The 21,496-nt window shown below is 44.2% G+C and overlaps 1 protein-coding gene across 3 annotated transcripts in view; it reads left to right on the top strand.

Moving 5' to 3' along the window:
• Positions 1 to 21,496, top strand: part of LOC118372903 (guanine nucleotide exchange factor VAV3-like) — a 257,830-nt gene that overhangs the window by 96,797 nt on the left and 139,537 nt on the right. For 2 of the 3 annotated variants that reach the window (XM_052499404.1, XM_052499407.1), the window contains exons 3-7: positions 14,620 to 14,678; positions 14,765 to 14,833; positions 15,183 to 15,294; positions 16,461 to 16,553; positions 18,445 to 18,513. In XM_052499404.1, the coding sequence (XP_052355364.1) occupies positions 14,620 to 14,678; positions 14,765 to 14,833; positions 15,183 to 15,294; positions 16,461 to 16,553; positions 18,445 to 18,513 (402 nt within the window). The remainder of the gene's footprint in view (positions 1 to 14,619; positions 14,679 to 14,764; positions 14,834 to 15,182; positions 15,295 to 16,460; positions 16,554 to 18,444; positions 18,514 to 21,496) is intronic. The other variant, XM_052499406.1, reaches the window with a different exon arrangement.

Below are 21,496 nucleotides of genomic sequence, written 5' to 3'. Positions count from 1 at the left end.
AAAAATGGCGGCGGAAGAAATGGCAGCAGTTTTAGTTTTACAGGCATCCAACCAATTGTCCTATTATGTGCTTTTTTTTTGCGTTATTCGTAACTTCTTTTGTACATAATGTTTCTGCCACCGTATCTTACGGCAAAAAAAGAGCTTCTGGATGTCAGGACAGCGATCACTCACCTCGGATTAGACAAAGAGCTTCTGGATATCAGGACAGTGATCACTCACCTCGGATTAGACAAAGAGCTTCTGGATATCAGGACAGCGATCACTCACCTCGGATTAGACAAAGAGCTTCTGGATATCAGGACAGCGATCACTCATCTCGGATTAGACAAAGAGCTTCTGGATGTCAGGACAGCGATCACTCACCTCGGATTAGACAAAGAGCTTCTGGATATCAGGACAGTGATCACTCACCTCGGATTAGACAAAGAGCTTCTGGATATCAGGACAGCGATCACTCACCTCGGATTAGACAAAGAGCTTCTGGATATCAGGACAGCGATCACTCATCTCGGATTAGACAAAGAGCTTCTGGATGTCAGGACAGCGATCACTCACCTCGGATTAGACAAAGAGCTTCTGGATATCAGGACAGTGATCACTCACCTCGGATTAGACAAAGAGCTTCTGGATATCAGGACAGTGATCACTCACCTCGGATTAGACAAAGAGCTTCTGGATATAAGGACAGCGATCACTCACCTCGGATTAGACAAAGAGCTTCTGGATATAAGGACAGCGATCACTCACCTCGGGTTAGACAATGAGCTTCTGGATATCAGGACAGTGATCACTCACCTCGGATTAGACAAAGATCTTTTCTACAGCAAAGACGGTGCACAAGACATTCTCCAAACACCCCACAGGACCGACATCCCCGTTATTTGCAAGAGGAAGCGACGCTGAGGAAGAAGAGCCGGATGCCTAGTCCAGACCCGCAGAAGGCAACTAGGAAAGCTGCCATTACCGTCAATATTACTCGCCAACGTGCAATAAACTAAACGAGGTATGATCACAAATATTCTACCAACGGGACATCAAAACTGTAATATCCTATGTTTCACGGAATCGTGGCTGAATGACGACATGGATATTCAGCTAGCGGGATATAGGCTGCACTGGCAGCATAGAACAGCACACTCCGGTAACACCAGGGGGGTGGTCTGTGCATATTTGTAAACAACAGCTGGTGCACGAAATCTAAGGAAGCATCTAGATTTTGCTTGTCTGAAGTAGAGTATATTGTGATAAATTGCAGGCCACACTACTTGCCTAGAGAGTTCTCAGCTATACTTTTCGTGGCTGTTTATTTACCACCACAGACAGATGCCGGCACTAAGACCGCACTCAGCCAGCTGTATAAGGAAATAAGCAAACAGGAAACCACTCAGGCGACACTCCTAGTAGCCGGAGACTTTAATGCAGGGAAACTTAAATCAGTTCTACCAAATCTCTATCAACATGTTAAATGTAAAACCAGAGGGAAAAAAAAATTCTAGATCACCTGTACTCCACACACAGAGATACGTACTGAGCTCTCCCCTGCCCTCAATTTGGTAAATCCGACCACAACTCTATCCTCCTGATTCCTGCTTATAAGCAAAAATTAAAAGCAGGAAGTACCTGTGACGCGGTCTATAAAAAAATGGTCAGATGAAGCAGATGCTAAATTACAGGACTGTTTTGCTATCACAGACTGGAACATGTTCCGGGATTCTTCCGATGACATTGAGGAATACACCACATCAGTCACTGGCTTTATCAATAAGTGCATTATGGACTTCGTCCCCACAGTGACTGTATGTACATACCCCAACCAGAAGCCAAGGATTACAGGCAACATTCGCACTAAAGGGTAGAGCTGCCGCTTTCAAGGTGCCTGACTCTAACCCGGAAGCTTACAAGAAATCCCGCTATGCCCTGCGACGAACCATCAAACAGGCAAAGCGTCAGTACAGGGCTAAGATTGAATCATACTACACTGGCTCCGACACTCGTTGGATGTGGCAGGGCTTGCAAACTATTACAGAGTACCAGGCGAGCTAAATCACTTCTATGCTCGATTCGAGGCAAGCAACACTGAGGCATACATGAGAGCATCTGCTGTTCCGGACGACTGTGTGATCACGCTCTCCGTAGCCAACGTGAGTAAGACCTTTAAACAGGTCAACATTCACAAGGCTGCTTGGCCAGATGGATTACCAGGATGTGTGCTCTGGGAATGTGCTGACCAACTGGCAGGTGTCTTCACTGACATTTTCAACATGTCCCTGATTGAGTCTGTAATACCAACATGTTTCAAGTAGACCACCATAGTCCCTGTGCCTAAGAACACAAAGGCAACCTGCCTAAATGACTACAGACCCGTGGCACTCACGTCCGTAGCCACGAATTGCTTTGAAAGGCTGGTAATGGCTCACATCAACACCATTATCCCAGAACCCCTAGACCCACTACAATTTGCATACCGCCCAAACAGATCCAAAGATGATGCCATCTCTATTGCACTCCACACTGCCCTTTCCCACCTGGACAAAATGAACACCTATGTGAGAATGCTGATCATTGAGTACAGCTCAGCGTTCAACACCATAGTGCCCTCAAAGCTCATCACTAAGCTAAGGAACCTGGGACTAAACACCTTCCTCTGCAACTGGATCCTGGACTTCCTGACTTCCTCACCCAGGTGGTGAGGATAGGTAGCAACACATCTGCCACGCTGATGCTCAACACTGGAGCTCCCCAGGGGTGCGTGCTCAGTCCCCTCCTGTACTCCCTGTTCACCCACGACTGCATGGCCAGGCATGACTCCAACACCATAATTAATTTAGCTGACGACACAACAGTGGTAGGCCTGATCACCGACAACGATGAGACAGCCTATATGGAGGAGGTCAGAGACCTGCCTGGTGGTGCCAGAATAACAACCTATCCCTCAACGTAACCAAGACTAAGGAGATTATTGTGGACTACAGGAAAAGGAGCACCGAGCACGTCCCCATTCTCATCGACGAGGCTGTAGTGGAGCAGGTTGAGAGTTTCAAGTTCCTTGGTGTCCACATCAACAACAAACTAGAATGGTCCAAACACACCAAGACAGTGGTGAAGAGGGCACGACAAATCCTATTCCCCCTCAGGAAACTAAAAGGATTTGGCATGGGTCCTGAGATCCTCAAAAGGTTCTACATCTGCAACATCGAGAGCATCCTGACCGGTTGCATCACTGCCTGGTACGGCAATTGCTCGGTCTCCGACCGCAAGGCACTTCAGAGGGTAGTGCGTACGGCCCAGTACATCATTGGGGCAAAGCTGCCTGCCATCCAGGACCTCTACACCAGGCGGTGTCAGAGGAAGGCCCTACAAATTGTCAAAGACCCCAGCCACCCCAGTCATAGAGGGGTTAACTCTACTACCGCATGGCAAGCGGTACCGGAGTGCCAAGTCTAGGACAAAAAGGCTTCTCAACAGTTTCTACCCCAAGCCATAAGACTCCTGAACAGGTAACCAAATGGGTACCCGGACTATTTGCATCTTTTACCGTGCTGCTACTCTCTGTTTATCTTATATGCATAGTCACTTTAACTATACATTCATGTACATATTACCTCAATTGGGCCGACCAACCAGTGCTCCTGCACATTGGCTAACCAGGCTATCTGCATTGTGTCCCACCACCCACCACCCGCCTACCCCTCTTTTACGCTACTGCTACTCTCTGTTCATCATATATGCATAGTCACTTTAACCATATCTACATGGACATACTACCTCAATCAGCCTGACTAACCAGTGTCTGTATGTAGCCTCGCTACTTTTCAAGCCTTGCTACTGTATATAGCCTGTCTTTTTACTGTTGTTTTATTTCTTTACTTACCTATTGTTCACCTAACACAATTTTTGCATTATTGGTTAGAGCCTGTAAGTACGCATTTCACTGTAAGGTCTACTTCACCTGTTGTATTCGGCACACATGACAAATAAACTTTTGATTTGACACAATCGAGAATGGAGAAGGGCTGGGGAAAGAGAGAGGAATAGTAAATTAGTGAAAAAGTTATAGATAGGGAGAGAAATAGACAATAGAAGAGTGAGGGAGGGGGTCCATTGAGGCTCAGTTGGTAAAGCATAGTGCTTGTGAGGGAGAGGCTCCATTGAGGATCAGTTGGTAAAGCATAGTGCTTGTGAGGGAGAGGCTCCATTGAGGCTCAGTTGGTAAAGCATAGTGCTTGTGAGGGAGAGGCTCCATTGAGGCTCAGTTGGTAAAGCATAGTGCTTGTGAGGGAGAGGCTCCATTGAGGCTCAGTTGGTAAAGCATAGTGCTTGTGAGGGAGAGGCTCCATTGAGGCTCAGTTGGTAAAGCATAGTGCCTGTGAGGGAGAGGCTCCATTGAGGCTCAGTTGGTAAAGCATAATGCCTGTGAGGGAGAGGCTCCATTGAGGCTCAGTTGGTAAAGCATAGTGCCTGCAACATCAGGTTATGGTTTTGATTCCTACATGGGACCAGTATGAAAATTGTATGCACTCACTACTGTAAGTCAGGCTGGATAAAAGCATCTACTAAATGCTTAAAATATAAATATAATATGTGTGTGGCAGTCGAAGCGCTCTACATGAGTGACCTGTAATATCTGGCCATTTATCCAAACACCCCTATTGGCTAATGAGGTATTATGGCAATAATGAGGTGTGAACTGATTGGCCACAATAGTTCAGTTCCTAGCCAATCGTATTTTCATTGGGCAGTTTCTGGGGATGGAATGGGACAGCATCAGTATGAAAAATCACACTAATATGCAAACTCACGTGCACGGTAAGTACACAAACAGCTGGAGTTTTAGTCAAAGGGTTTTGGGTTTAATTGCTTAAAATATAAAGTAATAATATGTGCTGTGCTGGAGTCAGTCTTGGGTTCAATGAAGTGAGCCCTTTTCTGTAACTAGAACTGACCAATGCTATTTCCCTACTAGCGTGTATTGGGATATTGACGGGGTCTTCTAAGTGGCAAAAGGGGATTGTAAGACTTTAATGTCTATGTTTTTCCCTGAATGCAGATTACATGAGTCTGTTTTCCTTAGCAGATTACATGAGTCTGTTTTTTATTGGATTACAGTCTGTTTTTTCTGCAGATTAAATGAGTCTGTTTCACTGCAGATTACATCAGTCTGTTTTCCTTACTGCAGATTAAATGAGTCTGTTTCACTTACACAGATTACACAGTCTGTTTAATTTACGCAGATTAAAACTGTTTTCCACGCAGATTACATGAGTCTGTTTCCCTTACTGCAGATTACATGAGTCTGTTTCCCTACTGCAGATTACAGCTGGTCTGTTTTAGTCAGATTACATGAGTCTGTTTTTTGCAGATTACATGAGTCTGTTTCCCTACTGCAGATTACATGAGTCTGTTTCCCCTACTGCAGATTACATGAGTCTGTTTCCCTTACTGCAGATTAAATGAGTCTGTTTCCCTTACTGCAGATTACATTTGTCTGTTTCCCTTACTGCAGATTGCATGAGTCTGTTTTCTACTGCAGATTACATGAGTCTGTTTCCCTTACTGCAGATTACATGAGTCTGTTTTCTGCAGATTAAATGAGTCTGACCAATGCATGAGTCTGTTTTCCTTACTAGCAGATTGTGAGTCTGTTTCCCTTACTGCATATTACATGAGTCTGTTTTCCTTACTGCAGATTACATGAGTGTTTCCCTACTGCAGATTACATGAGTCTGTTTCCCTACTGCAGATTACATGAGTCTGTTTTCCTTACTGCAGATTACATGAGTCTGTTTTCCTTACTGCAGATTACATGAGTCTGTTTCCTTACTGCAGATTACATGAGTCTGTTTTCTTTACTGCAGATTAAATGAGTCTGTTTTCCTTACTGCAGATTACATGAGTCTGTTTCCTTACTGCAGATTAAATGAGTCTGTTTCCTTACTGCAGATTACATGAGTCTGTTTTCTTTACTGCAGATTAAATGAGTCTGTTTTCCTTACTGCAGATTACATGAGTCTGTTTTGCCTTACTGCAGATTACATGAGTCTGTTTTCCTACTGTAGATTACATGAGTCGGTTTTCCTTACTGCAGATTACATGAGTCTGTTTTCCTTACTGCAGATTACATGAGTCTGTTTCCCTTACTGCAGATTACATGAGTCTGTTTTTCCTTACTGCAGATTACATGAGTCGGTTTCCCTACTGCAGATTACATGAGTCTGTTTCCCTTACTGCAGATTACATGAGTCTGTTTCCCTTACTGCAGATTACATGAGTCTGTTTCCCTTACTGCAGATTACATGAGTCTGTTTCCCTTACTGCAGATTACATGAGTCTGTTTCCTTACTGCAGATTACATGAGTCTGTTTCCCTTACTGCAGATTACATGAGTCTGTTTCCCTACTGCAGATTACATGAGTCTGTTTCCCTTACTGCAGATTACATGAGTCTGTTTCCCTACTGCAGATTACATGAGTCTGTTTCCCTTACTGCAGATTACATGAGTCTGTTTCCCTTACTGCAGATTACATGAGTCTGTTTCCCTTACTGCAGATTACATGAGTCTGTTTCCCTTACTGCAGATTACATGAGTCTGTTTCCCTTACTGCAGATTACATGAGTCTGTTTTCCTTACTGCAGATTAAATGAGTCTGTTTCCCTTACTGCAGATTACATGAGTCTGTTTTCCTTACTGCAGATTAAATGAGTCTGTTTCCCTTACTGCAGATTACATGAGTCTGTTTTCCTTACTGCAGATTAAATGAGTCTGTTTTCCTTACTGCAGATTACATGAGTCTGTTTTCCTTACTGCAGATTAAATGAGTCTGTTTCCCTTACTGCAGATTACATGAGTCTGTTTCCTTACTGCAGATTACATGAGTCTGTTTTCCTTACTGCAGATTAAATGAGTCTGTTTCCCTTACTGCAGATTACATGAGTCTGTTTTCCTTACTGCAGATTAAATGAGTCTGTTTCCCTTACTGCAGATTAAATGAGTCTGTTTCCCTTACTGCAGATTACATGAGTCTGTTTCCCTTACTGCAGATTACATGAGTCTGTCACTACAGACATTTTAGTTCTTCTTTAGTTAACTCAGATTGCACTTCATCTAACCCAGTGGAGAGAGATTAACTCAGATTACACTTCACCTCACCCAGTGGAGAGGGATTAACTCAGATTACACTTCACCTCACCCAGTGGAGAGGGGTTAACTCAGATTACACTTCACCGCACCCAGTGGAGAGGTGTTAACTCAGATTACACTTCATCTAACCCAGTGGAGAGGGATTAACTCAGATTACACTTCACCTCACCCAGTGGAGAGGGGTTAACTCAGATTACACTTCACCGCACCCAGTGGAGAGGTGTTAACTCAGATTACACTTCATCTAACCCAGTGGAGAGGGGTTAACTCAGATTACACTTCACCTCACCCAGTGGAGAGGGGAGATTACACTTCATCTAACCCAGTGGAGAGGGATTAACTCAGATTACACTTCACCTCACCCAGTGGAGAGGGGTTAACTCAGATTATGCTTCACCTCACCCAGTGGAGAGGTGTTAACTCAGATTATGCTTCACCGCACCCAGTGGAGAGGTGTTAACTCAGATTACACTTCATCTAACCCAGTGGAGAGGGGTTAACTCAGATTACACTTCACCTCACCCAGTGGAGAGGGGTTAACTCAGATTACACTTCACCTCACCCAGTGGAGAGGGGTTAACTCAGATTACACTTCACCTCACCCAGTGGAGAGTTCAACATGTTGTATCTACAGGATGGCTCTTGTCTAGCTGTGAAACAGTATAAATCACATGGCCACCAACCACTATCCTGTGTGTGTGTGTGTGTGTGTGTGTGTGTGTGTGTGTGTGTGTGTGTGTGTGTGTGTGTGTGTGTGTGTGTGTGTGTGTGTGTGTGTGTATGTATGTATGTGTGTGTGTGTGTGTGTGTGTGTGTGTGTGTGTGTGTGTGTGTGTGTGTGTGTGTGTGTGTGTGTGTGTGTGTGTGTGTGTGTCCAATGTGATTTATTAGTAGCCTGGCTGGGGGTGGGGACTTCTAGATGAGCTGGTGTGATCAGTATTGATCAGTGAGAGCTGAGGGCTTGGGGCTAAATGTGTGTGTCCGTGTGTGTGTCTGTGTTTACAGGCCAATAGTTCATCTACAGAGAAATAGGAAGGAACTACAACATATGAGTTAACAGGACATTTCTACATGTTATGCCATAGGAAGCCACTGTCAGGTTAAGATGGCGCCGGCAGAGATGGTCGCCTCGCTTCGCGTTCTTAGGAAACTATGCAGTATTTTTTTTTTTTAAATGTATTATTTATATATATATGCCATTTAGCAGACGCTTTTATCCAAAGCGACTTACAGTCATGTGTGCATACATTCTACGTATGGGTGGTCCTGGGGATCAAACCCACTACCCTGGCGTTACAAGCGCCATGCTCTACCAACTGAGCTACAGAAGGACATTGTTACCCCAGGAAATCTTAAGTCTTATTACATACAGCCGGGAGGAACTAATGGATGTAAGAGCAATGTCAACTTACCAACATTACGACCAGGAATACGACTTTCCGAAGCAGGTCCTCTCTTCAGACCACCACCCAGGACAATGGATCTAATCCCAGCAGCTGACTGAAAACAATGGCGACGCAGAAGGGGCAGACGGTGCGGTCTTCTGGTCAAGCTTTGTAAAAGGGCACATTGCTCACAGCTCCCGAGTATACTACTCGCCAACGTCTAGTCTTTTGACAACCAGGTAGACGAAATTCGAGCAGGGGTTTCCTTCCAGAGAGACATCAGAGATTGTAACATTCTCTGTTTCACAGAAACATGGCTCTCTCGGGATATGTTGTCGGAATCGACAGAGATAAACACCTCTCTGGGAAGAGGAAGGGCGGGGATGTATGCTTTATGATTAACAACTCATGGTGCGATCGTAACAACATACAGGAACAAAAGTCCTTCTGCTCAAGTAACCTAGAGTTCCTTACAATCAAATGCCATTCTACCTACCGAGAGAATTCTCGTCAGTTATAGTCACAGCTGTGTACATTCCCCCTCAAGCGAACACCAAGACGGCCCTCAAGGAACTTCACTTGACTCTATGTAAACTGGAAACTATATACCCGGAGGCTGCATTTGTTGTAGCTGGGCATTTTAACAAAGCAAATTTGAGATCGATGTTACCTAAATTTGATCAGCATATTGATTACACGACACGCAGGGCCAATACTCTTGACCACTGCTACTCTAACTTCCGCCATGCATACAAAGCCCTCCCCTGCCCTCCCTTCGGCAAGTCCGACCCCGACGCCATCTTGCTCATACCGTCTTATAGGCAGAAACTCAAACAGGATGTACCAGTGACGAGAACCATTCAAAAGGCTGGTCTGACCAATCGGAAGCCACGCTCCAAGATTGTTTTGATCAGACGGACTGGAATATGTTCCGATCGGCCTCAGAGAACGACATTGCTCTATCTGCTGACTCGGTGAGTGCTGACGCGTTAAAACCTACCCTAACCAGAAACTGTGGATGGATGGCGGCATTCGTGAAAAACTGAAAGAGCAAAAACTTAAACAGCCACTTCACAGATACCGACGTCATGCTTTCAGACAAACTAAACACCTTCTTTGCCCGCTTTGAGGATAAAACAGTGCCACCGTCGTGGCTCGCTAACAAAGACTGCGTCCCTCCATATCTCCTGCTCAGTGGCTGACGTGAGTCAAACATATAAACATGTTAACAAGGCTGCTGGCCTAGACGGCATCCCTAGCAGCGTCCTCAGAGCATGCGCAGACCAGCTGGCTGGTGTGTTTACAGACAAATTTAATTGCTTCCTAACCCAGTCTGTTGTCCCCATATGCTTCAAGATTGCTACCATTGTTCCAACCCAAGAAGGCAAAGGTAACTGAACTAAATGACTACCGCCCGTAGCGCTCACTTCTGTCTTCATGAAGTGCTTTGAGAGACTAGTCAAGGATCATATCACCACGACCTTAACGGCCACCCTAGACCCCCTTCAGTTTGCATACCGCCCCAATAGGTCCACAGATGACGCAATCGCCATCACACTGCACACCGCCCTATCCCATTTGGATGAGAGGAATACCCATGTAAGAATGCTGTTCATTGACTACAGCTCAGAATTCAACACCATAGAACCCTCCAAGCTCTTCATCAAGCTGGAGGCCCTGGGTCTCAACCCCTCCTTGTGCAACTGGGTCCTGGACTTTCTGACGGGCCGCCCCCAGGTGGTGAATGTAGGAAACAACATCTCCATTTCACTGATACTCAACACTAGGGCCCCACGAGGCCAGCTCAGCCCCCTCCTGTACTCCCTGTTCACCCACGACTGCGTGGCCATGCACACCTCCAACTCAATCATCATGTTTGCATGCCCACTACGACAAAACGGTAGTGGGCTTGATCACCAACAATGACCAGACAGCCTATAGGGAGGAGGTGAGGGCACTCGGAGTGTGGTGTCAGGAAAACAACCTCTCACTGAACGTCAACAAAACAAAGGAGATGATCGTGGACTTCAGGAAACAGCAGAGGGAGCACCCCCCACAATGAAGGGTTAGCAGTGGAGAGGGTGGAAAGTTTTAAGTTCCTCTGCGTACACATCACAGACAAACTGAAATGGTCCAGCCACACAGATAGCGTGGTTAAGAAGGTGCAACAGTACCTCTTCAACCTCAGGAGGCTGAAGGAATTTGGCTTGTCACCCAAAATCCTGTCAAACTTTTGCAGATGCACAATCGAGAGCATTCTGTCGGGCTGTATCACAGCCTGGTACGGAAAATGCACCGCCCTCAACCACAGGGCTCTCCAGAGGCGTTGTGCAGACCGCACCACCATCACCGGGGGCAAACTGCCTACCCTCCATACCACCTACATAACCAGAAGGCCAAAAAGATAATCAAGAACAACAACCACCGGAGCCACTGCCTGTTCACCCCGCTGTCATCCAGAAGGCGAGGTCATTAAGGTGCATCAAAGCTGGGACCGAAACACTGAATTTGCTTCTATCTCAATGCCATCAGACTGCTAAACAGCCATCACTAACATATGAGTGAACAGGACATAGGAAGCCCCTATAAGAACTACAACATATGAGTTAACAGGACACATGAAGCCCCTATAAGAACTACAACATATGAGTTAACAGGACATAGGAAGCCCCTATAAGAACTACAACATATGAGTTAACAGGACATATGAAGCCCCTATAAGAACTACAACATATGAGTTAACAGGACATAGGAAGCCCCTATAAGAACTACAACATATGAGTGAACAGGACATCGGAAGCCCCTATAAGAACTACAACATATGAGTGAACAGGACATCGGAAGCCCCTATAAGAACTACAACATATGAGTGAACAGGACATAGAAAGCCCCTATAAGAGCTACAACATATGAGTGAACAGGACACATGAAGCCACTATAAGAACTACAACATATGAGTTAACAGGACAAAGGAAGCCCCTATAAGAACTACAACATATGAGTTAACAGGACATAGGAAGCCACTATAAGAACTACAACATATGAGTTAACAGGACATAGGAAGCCCCTATAAGAACTACAACATATGAGTGAACAGGACATAGGAAGCCCCTATAAGAACTACAACATATGAGTTAACAGGACATAGGAAGCCCCTATAAGAACTACAACATATGAGTTAACAGGACATAGGAAGCCACTATAAGAACTACAACATATGAGTTAACAGGACATAGGAAGCCACTATAAGAACTACAACATATGAGTTAACAGGACATCGGAAGCCACTATAAGAACTACATCATATGAGTTAACAGGACATCGGAAGCCCCTATAAGAACTACAACATATGAGTTAACAGGACATAGGAAGCCCCTATAAGAACTACAACATATGAGTGAACAGGACATAGGAAGCCCCTATAAGAACTACAACATATGAGTTAACAGGACATAGGAAGCCCCTATAAGAACTACAACATATGAGTGAACAGGACATAGGAAGCCCCTATAAGAACTACAACATATGAGTGAACAGGACATCGGAAGCCCCTATAAGAACTACAACATATGAGTGAACAGGACATCGGAAGCCCCTATAAGAACTACAACATATGAGTTAACAGGACATAGGAAGCCCCTATAAGAACTACAACATATGAGTTAACAGGACATAGGAAGCCCCTATAAGAACTACAACATATGAGTTAACAGGACACATGAAGCCACTATAAGAACTACAACATATGAGTGAACAGGACATCGGAAGCCCCTATAAGAACTACAACATATGAGTTAACAGGACACATGAAGCCACTATAAGAACTACAACATATGAGTTAACAGGACACATGAAGCCCCTATAAGAACTACAACATATGAGTTAACAGGACACATGAAGCCCCTATAAGAACTACAACATATGAGTTAACAGGACATAGGAAGCCCTATAAGAACTACAACATATGAGTTAACAGGACATCGGAAGCCCCTATAAGAACTACAACATATGAGTTAACAGGACATAGGAAGCCCCTATAAGAACTACAACATATGAGTTAACAGGACATATGAAGCCCCTATAAGAACTACATCATATGAGTGAACAGGACATCGGAAGCCCCTATAAGAGCTACAACATATGAGTGAACAGGACACATGAAGCCACTATAAGAACTACAACATATGAGTGAACAGGACATCGGAAGCCCCTATAAGAACTACAACATATGAGTTAACAGGACATAGGAAGCCCCTATAAGAACTACAACATATGAGTGAACAGGACATAGGAAGCCCCTATAAGAACTACAACATATGAGTTAACAGGACATAGGAAGCCCCTATAAGAACTACAACATATGAGTTAACAGGACATAGGAAGCCCCTATAAGAACTACAACATATGAGTTAACAGGACATATGAAGCCCCTATAAGAACTACAACATATGAGTGAACAGGACATAGGAAGCCCCTATAAGAACTACAACATATGAGTGAACAGGACATAGGAAGCCCCTATAAGAACTACAACATATGAGTTAACAGGACATCGGAAGCCCCTATAAGAACTACAACATATGAGTTAACAGGACATAGGAAGCCCCTATAAGAACTACAACATATGAGTTAACAGGACATCGGAAGCCCCTATAAGAACTACAACATATGAGTGAACAGGACATCGGAAGCCCCTATAAGAACTACAACATATGAGTTAACAGGACATAGGAAGCCCCTATAAGAACTACAACATATGAGTTAACAGGACATATGAAGCCCCTATAAGAACTACAACATATGAGTTAACAGGACATAGGAAGCCCCTATAAGTACATGTCTGTTAAAGTGGGTTGTATAAAGTGGTATTTTGGCTCATTAGCATGCTGTTAGAAAGACTCTCAGTCTATCCGGTCAAGGACAGAGGTCATTACTGACCACTTCAGCGTGAAATTACATGCCGTTACGTCATGCTTGTCAATCAAGTGTTCATCCACTCACAGAACCGAACACGACTAAATTAAGTTTTAAAGATACAATCATTGATTTTATTCTCCGACCACTTTGGTTGGTTCGTTACATTTGGTCAAATTTGGATGTTTCTTTCATTGCTTTATGTTTTTATCTAGTCATTATTGTACCCATGATTCACTTCCATGAATTCTCTATCCGGGTCATCTGACTTGCATAGTTAAAGTTTAAATAAAGGTTAAGAAAAAATTGAATACAATTAGGGAGTGTAATGGGGAAATGTATGATCACGAAAGTTCATACTCAATTTAGAGGGATTAAGAGAATGTACAGCATCTGTATATATTTCCCCTTTCTGTTTTACACATGGTCTCCAGTGTTCTGTTTTGACACTCAAGCTGGGGGTTGATGATGACTAGTCTTAAAGGGATACGTCAGGATGTTGGCCCTTTTATCTACCTCCCCAGAGTCAGATCAACTCGTGGATACAATGTTATGTCTTTGCGTACAGTGTGAAAAGTAAGAGGTAGTTTCGCAGGCCAATGCTAACTAGCGTTAGCGCAAAGGACTGGAAGTCTATGGGTATCTGCTAGACACAGATAAATAAAAATGGTATCCACAAATTCATCTGACATTGGGGAAGTAGATTTTAAAAAAGGGCCTTAATGCCAAAATCCCAAAGTATCCCTTTAATACTGAATGTCCCTTTAATACTGAATGTTATGGATTATTCTATGGATAGTGATTGATGCCAGACTGGACTCTCTGATAATTCCCTATTGTATTGGTATTGATGACATCCTATGAACACTGTGTGATTCTGTAGCAGCTGACAAAGTCACTGCCTTTTGGTCTGAAATGAGAGAAAAAATATTATGATGAATATTGTTACTACTTTCTATTAATTATGCAATAGAAAACATTTTCTTAACCGTATGGATTATGTTGGAAAGTCATTTAATCACTCAAATAATTGACCACCTCTTCCACAGGTCTCGTACTGTAATAATCTACTATTGAGCAACACTGCCCTCTATTGACTAAACAACAGAAGTACAACACTAATTTACTCATTACATTATTAAACCAAGTCTAAAACGTTTCCATTCATTTTCATTGCAGGTTATGGACACATTGTCCAAACTGTCCAGCACAACGATTTCAGAACAAACTGGTATAAAGTAAGTTTTGGTGTTTATTCTAATTTCTAAATCGTAATGTGTTGTGTTTCTAACCGTTACTGATTTTGTGCTATTCTTTCCAAAAGGCCTTTTCCTTCAGAGGAGAGTCTAGAAGAAGACGAAGACATCTATAGCCATCTGGTGGATCTGATTGAGTACGTCTTTCCTTACCTCTGGGTTCCCAGTGAGCACAAGACGTTTTCAACCAAAAATACACATATTCAACATCTTTTCAACCAAAAAAGACAAATTGTCAACGTTTTTTCAAACGAAATACCCATTTTCAATGACTTTTTAACCAAAAACAGACACATTTTCAAAATGTTTTCAAATAAAATACAAATGTTCAATGTCTTTTCAGCCAAAAACAGACGCATTTTCAACAGTGTTTTGTACGGTCTATCCTCATGATCTCTCCTGTCTTGTGCCTCTTGACAAATGAGGGGTGTGAGTGTCATTATAGCTAGTGTGATAATGTGTTCCTCCTGCCTGTGTGTGTGACAGTGAGAAAGCTGTGGAGGATGAAGAGGATCTGTATGACTGTGTCTACGATGATGAAGATGGTGGTGAGATCTACGAAGATCTGATGAAGGCTGAGGCTGTTCCTCTTCCTCTGGTTAGTTCTCTCTCTTTCTCTCTCTCTCTCTCTCTCTCTCTCTCTCTCTCTCTCTCTCTCTCTCTCTCTCTCTCTCTCTCTCTCTCTCTCTCTCTCTCTCTCTCTCTCTCTCTCTCTCTCTCTCTTACTCTCTCTCTCTCTCTCTCTCTCTCTCTCTCTCTCTCTCTCTCTCTCTCTCTCTCTCTCTCTCTCTCTCTCTCTCTCTCTCTCTCTCTCTCTCTCTCTCTCTCTTATCTCTCTCTCCTCACTCTTCTCTCTCTGTATCTCTCGGTATCTCTCTCTCTCTCTGTATCTCTCTCTCTCTCTTATCTCTCTCTCTGTTTCTCTCTCTGTTTCTTTCTCTCTCTCGTTCTCTCTCTCATTCTTTCTCTCGTTCTCTCTCTCTCACTCTCTCTTCTCTCTGTGTATCTCTCTCTCTGTATCTCTCTCTGTCTCTTCTCTCTCCGTATCTCTCTCTCTCTCTCTGTATCTCTCTCTCCTCTCTCTTCTCTCTCTGTATCTCTCTCTCTCTCTCTCTGTATCTCTCTCTCTCTCTGTATATCTCTCTCTCTCTCTCTCTCTCTATCTCTCTCTCTGTTTCTTTCTCTCTGTTCTTTCTCTCTCTCGTTCTCTCTCTCATTCTCTCTCTCGTTCTCTCTCTCTTTCTCTCTCTCGCTCTCTCTGTTTCTTTCTCTCTCTTGTTCTCTCTCTCATTCTTTCTCTCGTTCTCTCTCTCTCTCATCTTTTTATATATATATATATATAAATAAAAAATATAATATATATCTCCTTCTCTCACCTCAACCTTAAGCTGCTGTCTACTCCAGTGTTATGAGTGACACCTACTGTTAGTGGTTTTTGGTTGGAGTTCTGTGTGCCCTTACTCAGGAGGTCAAACACCCCACATATGGTGTCCATGATTTAATGCTGAAGGCTCTGCTTAGACAGCTGTGTTGTATGTGTGTGTGTATGTGTGTCTGTATGTGTGTGTGTGTGTGTGTGTGTGTGTGTGTGTGTGTGTGTGTGTGTGTGTGTGTGTGTGTGTGTGTGTGTGTGTGTGTGTGTGTGTGTGTGTGTGTGTGTGTGTGTGTGTGTGTGTGTGTGTGTGTGCGTGCGTGTGTGCGTGTGTGCGTGCGTGCGCGCGCGTGTGTGTGTGTGTGTGTGTGTGTGTGTGTGTCTGCTTCCAGAAGCAGGTAGAGACTGACATCAGGAGCTTCTGTCTGACAGAGATCAAGCAGACTGAGGAGAAGTACACAGAGACTCTGGACTCCATAGAGAAGGTATTACTGCCATATACTGTACCTCCCCTATCTCTCTGGTATTCCTGCCAAATACAGTACCTCCCCTATCTCTCTGGTATTCCTGCCAAATACAGTACCTCCCCTATCTCTCTGGTATTACTGCCAAATACAGTACCTCCCCTATCTCTCTGGTATTACTGCCAAATACAGTACCTCCCCTATCTCTCTGGTATTACTGCCAAATACAGTACCTCCCCTATCTCTCTGGTATTACTGCCAAATACAGTACCTCCCCTATCTCTCTGGTATTCCTGCCATATACTGTACCTCCCCTATCTCTCTGGTATTACTGCCATATACTGTACCTCCCCTATCTCTCTGGTATTCCTGCCAAATACAGTACCTCCCCTATCTCTCTGGTATTCCTGCCAAATACAGTACCTCCCCCATCTCTCTGGTATTCCTGCCAAATACAGTACCTCCCCTATCTCTCTGGTGTTACTGCCAAATACAGTACCTCCCCTATCTCTCTGGTATTCCTGCCAAGTACACAGTACCTCCCCTATCTCTCTGGTATTCTGCCAAATACAGTACCTCCCCCATCTCTCTGGTAGACTGCCAAATACAGTACCTCCCCTATCTCTCTGGTATTCCTGCCAAATAAAGTACCTCCCCTATCTCTCTGGTATTCCTGCCAAATACAGTACCTCCCCATCTCTCTGGTATTCCTGCCAAATACAGTACCTCCCCTATCTCTCTGGTGTTAATGCCAAGTACAGTACCAAGTACAGTATCTCCCTATCTCTCTGGTATTCCTGCCAAATACAGTACCTCCCCTATCGCTCTGGTATTCCTGCCAAATACAGTACCTCCCTATCTCTCTGGTGTTCCTGCTAAGTACAGTACCTCCCCTATCTCTCTGGTATTCCTGCCAAATACAGTACCTCCCCTATCTCTCTGGTGTTACTGCCAAATACAGTACCTCCCCTATCTCTCTGGTGTTACTGCCAAGTACAGTACATCCCCTATCTCTCTGGTGTTACTGCCAAATACAGTACCTCCCCTATCTCTCTGGTGTTACTGCCAAGTACAGTACATCCCCTATCTCTCTGGTGTTAATGCCAAGTACAGTACCAAGTACAGTACCTCCCCTATCTCTCTGGTGTTACTGCCAAATTCTCCCCTATCTCTCTGGTGTTACTGCCAAATACCTCCCCTTTCACACTGTATACTCACAATCCAATTAATACCGAACTATTACACTTCATGACGTTGTATAAAATAGTCCCTTTATGTAGGCAGATACTTTTGAATCCTCAGTAGGGGAATTTGATGACATATTCTGCTATTCTGTCACACGTGCAGTGACGTCTGTTGAGGGAAGAAACGTGTTTAAATGTTTCCAGTAACTACTTTGTTGTTGTAATATCGTGAATGGTTTAGTTTGGGATTGAATGGACGTGGCAGCTTCACTATTAAGGATTCCAGCTTTAGGACTGTTCTGATAAATCACGTACATTACAACAACAAAGTATTTAGTCAGCCAACATTTGCAAGTTCTCCCCTCAACAGACGTCACTGAGGCCTGTAAATAAATTCATAAAAAATCCTACAATATGTCATTCATTTTTTTCTCATTTTGTCTGTCATAGTTCAAAAGTATCTACCTATGATGAAAAGGGACTATTTTATACAACGTCATGAAGTGTAATAGTTCGGTATTAATTGGATTGTGAGTATACAGTGTGAAAGGGGAGGTATTTGGCAGTAACACCAGAGAGATAGGGGAGGTATTTGGCAGTAACACCAGAGAGATAGGGGAGGTACTGTTCCCCACTGTATGTTGTGCCTGTTATTTTCCAGAAACTGCTTTCCTTCCTCTCCTGTTTTAGTGGAGTTCTTTTTCTAACTCTCTGTTTTTCCCATCCAGTATTTTATGGCACCTCTTACCACCTTCCTGTCCTCGGAGGAGATGGAGAAAGTGTTTGTCAACATTCCGGTAAGCTACAGGACAGAAACCCCAATTACCCACAGTAACTATGCAAGTCACTTAAGAACAAATTCTTATTTACAATGACGGCCTACCCCGTCCAAATCCTAACCCGGACGACGCTGCGCCATTTGTGCGCTGTCCTATGGAACTCCCAATCACGGCTGGTTGTGATACAGCCTGGAATCAAACCAGGGTCTGTAGTGACGCTTCTAGCACTGAGATGCATTGCCATAGACCGCTGCGCCACTCGGGAGTGGGTAGAGATGGTAGAGATGGAGAGCTAGTTCAACCTAAAACAGGTGTAAAAACCGGTTGTCTTTTCTAGTATTGTTGGATACAAGTTGTTTACCAGCACCTGGTTTTAGATACACTGCTGCGCACAGGGTTTTCTGTTTCTTAGTAAGACTTGTTGTATGGGTTGTATGGGGTCTTTAGGCTGGGATTCAATCCAAACCTGTCATCCCAAGTCGTATGGGGTCTTTAGGCTGGGATTCAATCCAAACCTGTCATCCCAAGTCGTATGGGTCTTTAGGCTGGGATTCAATCCAAACCTGTAGTCCCAAGTCGTATGGAGTCTTTAGGCTGGGATTCAATCCAAACCTGTAGTTCCAAGTCGTATGGAGTCTTTAGGCTGGGATTCAATCCAAACCTGTAGTTCCAAGTCGTATGGGTCTTTAGGCTGGGATTCAATCCAAACCTGTAGTTCCAAGTCGTATGGGTCTTTAGGCTGGGATTCAATCCAAACCTGTAGTTCCAAGTCGTATGGGTCTTTAGGCTGGGATTCAATCCAAACCTGTAGTCCCAAGTCGTATGGGTCTTTAGGCTGGGATTCAATCCAAACCTGTCATCCCAAGTCGTATGGGTCTTTAGGCTGGGATTCAATCCAAACCTGTAGTTCCAAGTCGTATGGAGTCTTTAGGCTGGGATTCAATCCAAACCTGTCATCCCAAGTTGTATGGGTCTTTAGGCTGGGATTCAATCCAAACCTGTCATCCCAAGTCGTATGGGTCTTTAGGCTGGGATTCAATCCAAACCTGTCATCCCAAGTTGTATGGGTCTTTAGGCTGGGATTCAATCCAAACCTGTCATCCCAAGTTGTATGGGTCTTTAGGCTGGGATTCAATCCAAACCTGTCATCCCAAGTCGTATGGGTCTTTAGGCTGGGATTCAATCCAAACCTGTAGTTCCAAGTCGTATGGGTCTTTAGGCTGGGATTCAATCCAAACCTGTCATCCCAAGTCGTATGGTTCTTTAGGCTGGGATTCAATCCAAACCTGTAGTTCCAAGTCGTATGGGTCTTTAGGCTGGGATTCAATCCAAACCTGTCATCCCAAGTCGTATGGAGTCTTTAGGCTGGGATTCAATCCAAACCTGTAGTCCCAAGTCGTATGGAGTCTTTAGGCTGGGATTCAATCCAAACCTGTCATCCCAAGTTGTATGGGTCTTTAGGCTGGGATTCAATCCAAACCTGTCATCCCAAGTCGTATGGGTCTTTAGGCTGGGATTCAATCCAAACCTGTAGTTCCAAGTCGTATGGGTCTTTAGGCTGGGATTCAATCCAAACCTGTAGTCCCAAGTCGTATGGGTCTTTAGGCTGGGATTCAATCCAAACCTGTAGTTCCAAGTCGTATGGGTCTTTAGGCTGGGATTCAATCCAAACCTGTCATCCCAAGTCGTATGGGTCTTTAGGCTGGGATTCAATCCAAACCTGTAGTTCCAAGTCGTATGGGTCTTTAGGCTGGGATTCAATCCAAACCTGTAGTCCCAAGTCGTATGGGTCTTTAGGCTGGGATTCAATCCAAACCTGTAGTCCCAAGTCGTATGGGTCTTTAGGCTGGGATTCAATCCAAACCTGTAGTCCCAAATCGTATGGAGTCTTTAGGCTGGGATTCAATCCAAACCTGTAGTCCCAAATCGTATGGAGTCTTTAGGCTGGGATTTCAAAATCCTAAAACCTGGGATTCAATCCAAACCTGTCATCCCAAGTCGTATGGGTCTTTAGGCTGGGATTCAATCCAAACCTGTAGTCCCAAATCGTATGGGTCTTTAGGCTGGGATTCAATCCAAACCTGTCATCCCAAGTCGTATGGGTCTTTAGGCTGGGATTCAATCCAAACCTGTAGTCCCAAATCGTATGGGTCTTTAGGCTGGGATTCAATCCAAACCTGTCATCCCAAGTCGTATGGGTCTTTAGGCTGGGATTCAATCCAAACCTGTAGTCCCAAATCGTATGGGTCTTTAGGCTGGGATTCAATCCAAACCTGTCATCCCAAGTCGTATGGGTCTTTAGGCTGGGATTCAATCCAAACCTGTAGTCCCAAGTCGTATGGGTCTTTAGGCTGGGATTCAATCCAAACCTGTCGTCCCAAGTCGTATGGGTCTTTAGGCTGGGATTCAATCCAAACCTGTAGTTCCAAGTCGTATGGGTCTTTAGGCTGGGATTCAATCCAAACCTGTAGTTCCAAGTCGTATGGGTCTTTAGGCTGGGATTCAATCCAAACCTGTAGTTCCAAGTCGTATGGAGTCTTTAGGCTGGGATTCAATCCAAACCTGTAGTCCCAAAGTCTTTAGGCTGGGATTCAATCCAAACCTGTCGTCCCAAGTATGGGTCTTTAGGCTGGGATTCAATCCAAACCTGTAGTCCCAAGTCGTATGGGTCTTTAGGCTGGGATTCAATCCAAACCTGTAGTTCCAAGTCGTATGGGTCTTTAGGCTGGGATTCAATCCAAACCTGTAGTTCCAAGTCGTATGGGTCTTTAGGCTGGGATTCAATCCAAACCTGTAGTTCCAAGTCGTATGGAGTCTTTAGGCTGGGATTCAATCCAAACCTGTCATCCCAAGTCGTATGGGTCTTTAGGCTGGGATTCAATCCAAACCTGTCGTCCCAAGTCGTATGGGTCTTTAGGCTGGGATTCAATCCAAACCTGTAGTCCCAAGTCGTATGGGTCTTTAGGCTGGGATTCAATCCAAACCTGTAGTTCCAAGTCGT

The sequence above is a fragment of the Oncorhynchus keta genome, chromosome 4, assembly GCF_023373465.1.
Source record: "Oncorhynchus keta strain PuntledgeMale-10-30-2019 chromosome 4, Oket_V2, whole genome shotgun sequence".
Taxonomy (NCBI): Eukaryota; Metazoa; Chordata; class Actinopteri; order Salmoniformes; family Salmonidae; genus Oncorhynchus; species Oncorhynchus keta.
Note: the sequence above shows the minus strand (reverse complement) of the source record. Positions and strands in the feature narration are given on the sequence as shown.